The sequence below is a fragment of the Nelusetta ayraudi genome, unplaced genomic scaffold (genome assembly GCF_046127955.1).
Source record: "Nelusetta ayraudi isolate G7.1 ecotype Tasmania unplaced genomic scaffold, CSIRO-AGI_Nayr_v1 ptg000168l, whole genome shotgun sequence".
In the NCBI taxonomy this organism is placed as follows: domain Eukaryota; kingdom Metazoa; phylum Chordata; class Actinopteri; order Tetraodontiformes; family Monacanthidae; genus Nelusetta; species Nelusetta ayraudi.
In genome coordinates this window covers 215236-223640 of record NW_027466218.1, presented here as the reverse complement: position 1 = coordinate 223640, position 8405 = coordinate 215236, and the positions used below count along the sequence as shown (strand labels likewise).

The window sequence follows — 8405 nt, the reverse complement described above, 5'->3', positions numbered from 1 at the left end:
TACACACTTTGTAAAACAATAAAGGAAGGATGCTGTGGAAGTCTGTTATAGAAAAGCCAGACAAAATTCTGATGAACTCAGGAATAAATGACAATACAGCATTCGGTATTTGCCAAAAAAAAAAGAAAGAACACAAGTAAAAAGGAAAAGGAAAAGCCTTGTACTGATCGTAGAATGATAATCGAAGAAGTGTTCTAAAATGTCTTTTGTGATTTTTAGTGTTCTCCTTGCCCCGTCGCTTGATCTAAATATGTTTGCTGGAAGAAGAAAAAAAAGAAGTTAGTGTATCCTCTCTAAGGATGTATCCATTTTCCTCCCACCAAAATGTCCATTGAGTTCCAGGAATGTCACTGGCATCCCTTTATAGTCAATGAAATAAAACGACATATTCAATCATTTGGGTTGGATGGACAGCCATCTCTTGAAAGGTGTGAATATAATTGTCGCGTGTGGGGTATTCGGTACGTGCTTGCAAATCCCTCTTGTACATTTCTAATGGGACAGTGTTGAGTTCTGGACCGCCGTAAACTAAAATGGTCGAATGTCCAACGGCCAGTGAACGCAGCAGCGCCTCTTCCAGCTGACGGTGTGTGAGCGCCGCTTCAACGTGATCAGTCAGCGGAGCCCCGAAGGAGCGCGCATACGCACGCACACACGCTTCGCCCCGCGTACGCACTTTAAACAGGATGTAGTGCGGCGGAGCTCGGAAACAAGAAGAAGAAGAAGAAGGAGAAGAAGAAGGAGGAGAAGGAGGAGAAGAAAGAACGCTCCTAACTCTGCAATGTGACAAGAGAGCAGAGACCCCGGGGCCAAGACATGAGTGCCGCGGCGGCGGAGGACGAGAAGAAGAAGAAGACGAAGACAGGAGGAGTCCGGATGAGGCACCTCAGCGTCGGCAGGTCCTGACGGGCTGCTCCCCCTCACCCACCACCTCCACCCCCCAGACCCCCCCCCCCACCGCCCCGCCGCTGACCCGAGACGCTCGGCCGCCGCCACCGCCTGCAGCCGCACCGGAACCTGCCCTCCTGTGGCGTTCACTGCCCGCCTTCTTCACGTCCCGCCGGCGAACCTTGGCCACCGATCATGGCGAACCAGGGCGACTGCTGCGTGAAGGTTGCGTTGAGGTAAGGGACGCCTCTCTCCCGCCTGTGTCTGGACAGCCACCACATTGTGTCTGCGGTCAGCAATTCAACGCAGCACCGCACGACGAGCACGACGAGCCCTCCGGTCATTGTTGTGTGCGGGGAGGGGTCGTTGGTTGGTTGCACGGTGCGCGAGTACTCTACACCTTGTTCTGTGGATAGCACATGGGTGGTGCTCCGCGCGCTATTGATAAGGCTGCAGGCACACGGACCACGCGATCGCCCTGTGATTGTTGCCAGTCTGTGTGATGCGTTCAGGGTTTTGTGTGTGTGTGTGTGTGTGTGTGTGTGTGTGTGTGTGTGTGTGTGTGTGTGTGTGTGTGTGTGTGTGTGTGTGTGTGGCTGGAGTGACAAGGACCGCACTGTTCCATCCAGCCAGGTGCAGGAGAGGGGAACCAGAATGGGTGTGTCTGTCTGGCGGAACCAGGCAGTGGACCTGATACCTCAGCACCTCATCTGTGTCTGATTCAGGAGGAGGATCTCAATGTGTGTGTGTGTGTGTGTGTGTGTGTGTTTTTGCATGGTCATGTTACCTTCTGGAAATTATTTTTTAATCCCCCCCCCCCCTGGTCACAAAGACAGATTCTCCTCTGCAGCTTTGGCATCTTCTCCCTGCCTTTGTTTGGCTATGCACCCACTTAAAAAAATAATAATAAAAAAAGCAGGGTGGGTGCAGCAGCAGCAGCAGCAGCAGCAGCAGCAGCTCCGGTCATACAGGCAGCCCCATTGATGGCTGCACGGTGGGAAATCTTCATTTGAAGCAGATCATATGGATTTGCACGTGCCTGCACGCTGCGTCTGGCCATGCTTTGGGTGCATAAAGAGCGTGTGTGTGTGTGTGTGTGTGTGTGTGTGTGTGTGTGTGTGTGTGTGTGTGTGTGTGTGTGTGTGAGATCCGGTTTGTTCTACCACGTTGGTCCGCAGACCCCTCGTGCAGACCCTCGGCCACAGTGTGCTGAGCAGAGGGCAGCAGGATGGATGTGTGGACGGACGGACGGACGGACGGACGGTCCTGGCTGTGGTTGTGATAAATGAAATGGCAGAATGTGAGCAGGGTGTCCTCCGCCCATTGATTGAACCCTGTGTGTGTGTGTGTGGGGCAGGGTGGAGGTGGGAGGAGGGCGGGGGGGTTGTAGTCGAGGCAGCAGGACCGTCCCACCCCCCACCACAGACCACTGATGCCCCTGTTTTCCTCCCCGGGGGAGGTTTCAGAGCCACTTGTCAATCAGGCGCTGCTGCTGCTGCTGCTGCTGCTGCTGCTGAGTGGATCTCCTTTTGTGCTCTTTCACAGCGGAAAACTGTAACAGGAAGTGGGGATGGGTGGCGTTGACAGGAAGAAAAAAAACAAACAAACCACGCGGCTACAAATTTGAAAATCAAAAAAAAAAAAAAAGCAGCGTAAAGAGAAGCCTGCAGCTGGTGGCCGCCGCTCAACTCAGCTCGGCGTATTGATCTGACGCCTGGCCGGCGAGTTGTAGGGCTGAGTGAAGGTGACAGACACGCAACACAACACTCGTCCTGTGTGCATGCAACCTTTTCGTGCGTCGTGGTCGACATCCGCTGCGGACGAAGGTTTCGATCGCAGTCGGTCAGGGCGAATGTGATCTCAGTGTTAATTGGCGATGTGAACAGCACAAAATACCTTGAATCAAACCTGACCTTCTCACAGCCGATGTAGGGAGATTTAATCCCGGTTTGCACCTCAGGTCTCAACGCCTCGTTACAATTGGTCGCCTCGATGTACTTTTTTGACTGACGTGACTGTTACAAGTAGCTGTATCTTGAAGTGTGCGTACAACTGGAACAAAGTGCACGTGTAGATGTGATATGGCCACCAACCACCACACGAGTAAAGCAGCGGCGGCCTTCCACAGTGTTAAGGCGTCACGGCTGGTTTGAGCAGTTTAAACCCTGGCAGTCTGAAGCAGCAATCTGCATTTTCCAATGACATGAGTGGCGATGCCAGAGAACAGCTGGTCGGTCTGGATGTATTATCAGATATTCAACTTCTCTGAGTGTTGGAGGTGAATTCTCAGGCTTTTTCCTGCTCATACATTCATGTCACGGATCCCTTCTGTGCTCCCTGAGCAGGAGGGAAACAGATATTTGGTCACATGAACCATTATGTTGTGAATGCACTGTTTTGTGTGTTTCTAAGTCAAATACAAATCAAATTAGTTTTTTTTTTTTTTTTTCATTAAAACATGAGGAAAAGGCCGAAATATCTGCCAAAGAAAATCTTCATATTTTGTGGCCACTCACATCTCCCTCCAGTCCTCCAGTCCCCCAGTCCTCCAGTCCTCCAGTCCTCCAGTCCCCCAGTCCCCCAGTCCTCCAGTCCTCCAGTCCTGGTTCCAACTCCTCTCCATCACGCTCTCCTCCTCACGGAGCCTCGGCCGCAGCGTTATACTCTCCCCCTTGTCTTCGTCCTTCTCCTCGTCACATGCTTGTGTAATCATGCGACAATGAAATACGGTGTCCACTCCCTGCATTTCTATGACCTTGGGGTCACGCCAGGGCTGCGACCGCTTCGGGGCTGGAGTTGAATTCTTTTAGAAGATGACGGCAGGAATTAATATCAGATGTATCAAAGAACTCAGAACGGAGTCCCAACGCTTGCAGCCTGGACGTGTCCTCAAAGAAAGAGGGACAGAGGCACCTTTTTTTTTTTTAAAATAGAGTTTTATTAGCTACTGGTGTTGTAATCACTGCTGCAGTCTCCTGGTGGGCCGAGCCGCTGGCGCTCCTTTTCATCACATGCACTCTGTGTGTGTATTTACATGTGGCCTGAGAAGTGAGTGTGGACGTGTAAGCGAGTGCTTTTTTTTTTTACTTCTTTTTTACAGGAAATGGGAACCCCGCAAATAAACACTCGGAGATGGATAACTTCCTGCCGCATAAGTGACACTTTTACAAACGAGCAGCGAGCGACCACTTTTTTTCTTCTTCATTCCCCTTTAATTCCCCCCCCGAAGAAAGTCGTGCGCTGATAAAAGAGGAGGATGGTGTTTAATTGCTCCCACGTTGCGCAAACCCTCGGGCTCTGGAGTCGGTCGCCGTGTATGCGTACACTTGGAGGGCAATGAGGTTGTTGTGTGTGGCCGGCGCGCGCACACACACACACACACACAATCTGCATCGGCGGAGTCCATTTCCTGAATGTCTGCAACACTGCTCCCAAAAACAATGTCTGTAGCCGGTTACATGACCTACAACCCTACATTCCCACTCCCTCACACACACACACACACACACACACACACACACACACACACTACATCGCTGCGCAACTGCACAGCCAACTGGAGGCTATGCAAGGCGCTGTCACTCCTCGCCGAGTGGCCGCTGCTAAATTGCATCTGGCTCGGCTGCTTTATCGTGCAGCTGCAGGACGAGCTCGGTCGAATGCAAGCGGGATGTGTGAATAAGGCTACTCCCACAGTTTCTCTCGCTCTCTCACACACTCACACACTCACTTTGACACAAACTTTCAGACTTGCAAGTTTCGGTGCACATGGGCGAAGCCTCCTCTAAAACTGAACAACAAGAGGAGGAGGAGGAGGAGGAGGAGGAGGAGGAGGTCACCTCCTTCTAATCCTCCTCTTGTTCAGCTCTGTTCTAGAGGCCAAGTGTGCAACATTCTATCTATTGTGAAGTGATGGAATGTCGTCAGTCAGATGAAGTGGCTAAAAATAAATGTTGTGTTTTCGCTCTCTAATAATCAGCATTCATGAGTCCCACAGTTAGCAGCTCCACTTTGATGGTTTCTATTTCTAATTCCTTTTTTTTTTTTTTTTTTAACACTGGTGCCAATATCTCGAGAGCAGTGTGATGGCTGATGGCTGATGGCCAGTCCATCATGTCGCTATTAAGTTGTTTGTTTGACAGTTTACCAAAAAGAGTGCAATATTTTCTGAAAATGAAGTGGAAATACTGGCAGACTTCTCACGTCAGGCCCGATGTTGTTTCCCTCTTCTTAATTGGCATCACAGGTAATATCTCAAAATGCCAAAATGTGCCCAGTTGATTTGGTGACCGATCGGTGATTCCACCTCGAGTCAAAAATCAAAACATCTTGAGTTTGTCTCTCTTGTTGTTTGGATGCATTTTACATTCACTGTGAGTTGACAGCGAAGCCACATGCGTCATCCGCTGACTCAGTTCAGAGCGGCGAGCCACCAGACCTTTGTGTGTGTGTGTGTGTACACAAAGTCTTGCCTGTTCGGTGCTGTTGTCGTGCTTTTTTGGACGCTGTGGCCCTCATCATGATGTTCTCACCTCTTCTCCCCTGGAGGCGTCTATGTCCCTCTCTCTGTCTCTCTGCTGGATCTGATTACTGTTACCACAGAGCAGGAACAAAAAAGAAAAGGCAAACGAGAAAAGAGAAAGATGCCTTTTCAGAACCAGCAGAATGATTCAGCGATTTGGATTATTTCTTGTTGTTTTTTTTTTTTTAATGCTTTTGCATGATGACACCAGCGGAATTGGAATAAAAAAAAAACCCAACCCACAATGCTCGGTGTTCTCTGGGATGCCACACGTGGACCAGCGGCTGACTTTTCGGGCAGCTGTGACGCAGGTTGTTTTGGTTAAAGGGCAGAAAGAGGCTCAGCTGCCTTTCAAGTTGTTATCTGCTCCAAAATTGGATTGGCTGCAGAGTCCGAGTCCACTTCTAATCACGTCTTTCACAAGAGGACCCGTCGCTTTACGAGGAAAAAAACCCCAAAAAAACAGGAGGCGACACAAAACAAAACAGGAGCGCTGCCCCCCCGCACCCGCCCCTCGCAACTCTGATACACAAAGGCTTTAAATGGCAGTTAAAAAACAAAACGCCGCTGCTTAGCCGTTGGACGTATGTCCTGTGTCGGCTACCAGTCTGGCCTGTTTCCTGTGTGTGTGTTCACAGTTTGCCACACAGGCCCCAGTCTGGCTCACGCTGCTCCCTGAGGGGGGCTGATGGGGGGGAGGAGAGAGGGGGCGGGGCAGTGGGGGAGGCGGGGGGTCGCCTTTTAAACGGCTCGACTCTGGTGGGAAACTCTGCTGCTTTGTTTTTCTCTCGTCAGATACCGGCCTCCGCTTCCTACTGAAGCCGCAGCCTAAATCTTCCCCTCTGGATTCTGACACTCGCTCTCCACATTCCTCCTCCTTCCCTCCTTCCCTCCTTCCCTCCTTCCCTCCTGTCTTTGGATCGACTGGGAGCAGAAAAGTCAAAGCTGCCCAGCTCCATGCGGCAGAGTGGAGGCCGAGGCAGGTTTTCAATCAGCAGTTTTGCCCGCAGTCGGAGGGACTAGCGGCAGGAAACGTGACGGGGCACACACCCAAACTGTCCGTCCACAGCTGTGCATCACTTCCTCCTGCAGGTCACATGGTCTCCGCGCATGTTGTCCCACTTCACAAGTCTCAAAGTCGAGATTAAATCAGACGAATCAATGTTTTCCAACGGTAAACTGCGTCTCTGTTCTGTCGGAAAAGTCCATCTTCAGCTTCTTTACTCTGCTTTTCAGGAAGTCTGATTTAAAAACACACAAATTTGAAGATTTCAACCCTTTGTGATGTCACAAGGGGCTGTAATACGGCTCCTGGCTTTGGTATTTTACCCGAAACCACTCTTGAGATCTGCTGGATTCTCTTCTCTTCCAAAGCAAGTTGAAGGTTCCTTCAAAGTGTCATATTTGTTCTGCTAATAATTCTGGCTTTGTGGAGTGCCATGGAAAACAAACCAGTGGCGGCTCTTCTCCTGGAGTCTGAGCTTTGAAAACTCAACATGTGAAAGTGGTTCCAACGTGGGGCCTTTGAACTTCACGTCAGTGCTGTGAGAAAGTGCAAGAGGTGCTAAAGACGCCACCGGCCGAGAACTGCTTCACTCGCTCACTCCAGGTTCCACTCTGCACCGTGCGCATGCGTCACCAGTGGGGGAGAAACCGGAAAACGTTTTGCAGCGCAAAGATGTCTGAGGCGTCGCTGAGACAAACCCAAAAACACCAAATCTCCCGGCGCTGCCTCTCGTGCTCCAGAGGGAAGTGGCGCCCGAGTCGCTCTGTCATACGACAAAGCACACGGGCACCGGAGTGAATTGCACAAGCGGTCTGCTGATGAACTTCTCCCCCCTCGTTGGGAGCATCAGCACTTTTTTTTTCGCTGCTGCAGAACGACTTCCTGCGAGGCGGCCGCCGGGCTCTCCGCAACTTCCTGTTCACTTCCTGCTCGACGAGCCGCTCGATGAGGCCGCCGACACCGAGTTGGAATCCTCGGCTGAAAGGAAACGGACCAGAAGTTCGTCCTCCAGGGCCTTTTATTCTTCTACCTTCTAGGAATGTCTCTGCGACGGAATGAGCCGCTGCAGCGCGGCCTCACAGGTTTCACCGCTTCTGGCGGGGGGGAAACGTTGGGAAAAGTGCTGCGCTGTCGCGTCGTCTCTCAACTTCCCCATTTTCAAAGGCCTGAGCGCAGTGACGGCTCGGTCTGCCACCGTCGCACTGGAGCCTCACCAAGTCGCCCTCGTCCTTCCACCCGCAACCTCCACTGCACGCACACACACACACACGCTCGCATCAGCCAACACAGATCTGCCTTCATTTGAATCCATATGAATTAAAAAGGCCCGATGAAAGAATCTCCAGTCTCAACATTTGCATGTTTTTCTTGTGCTTTGTCGTCGTCTCGTTTTGTCAGCTGCTCTTGCTGTGCCGCTAAACTGTTCCCACTACAGTTATTTATGCCTCTTCAGCACAAGGAGAGCTTTTGTACGTCGGAACGAACTGAAAATAATTGTGTTTTTCTTTTTCCTCCCTCATTCTCTTGCGTCTTCAGCGAGAGTTCAATACATTTCTGTGGTCTGCATATTTTGATTAGGGCCTGTGCGAGTTGATGTTGCTGAGGTCACTTAGTAATCACTGTGTGTGTGTGTGTGTGTGTGTGTGTGTGTGTGTGTGTGTGTGTGTGTGTGTGTGTGTGTGTGTGTGTGTGTGTGTGTGTGTGTGTGTGTGTGTGTGTGTGGGCCAGTGAGCGAGCGGAGGGTCTCTGAAAACAGAGCACCTCTCGTGCACAGAGGACGCACTGTGAATGAGTGTGATGTCACTGCAGGTCTTTGTGCTCCGCGTTGCTGAGTTTGCACACACATCCACACGCGCACATGCACGAGCACGCACACTCTGACACGCTCGGATAAAGACACGCTGAGCGCGCGCACGACTCCGGAGGTGAATGGAGAGGAATAAAGGGCAGGAAGCGGCAACAGAAAGAGGTTCGGCGGAGTCAATTTTT

The 8405-nt window shown here is 51.2% G+C and overlaps 1 protein-coding gene across 9 annotated transcripts in view; it reads left to right on the top strand.

The window, feature by feature from the left end:
* The first annotated feature begins 294 nt into the window (after positions 1 to 294).
* kif21b (kinesin family member 21B) overlaps positions 295 to 8405 on the top strand; it is a 51368-nt gene continuing 43257 nt past the window's right edge. For 2 of the 9 annotated variants that reach the window (XM_076014161.1, XM_076014159.1), the window contains exon 1: positions 295 to 1124. In XM_076014161.1, the coding sequence (XP_075870276.1) occupies positions 1084 to 1124 (41 nt within the window). In that variant the 5' untranslated portion in view covers positions 295 to 1083. The remainder of the gene's footprint in view (positions 1125 to 8405) is intronic. The other 7 variants (XM_076014160.1, XM_076014158.1, XM_076014167.1 and 4 more) reach the window with 7 other exon arrangements.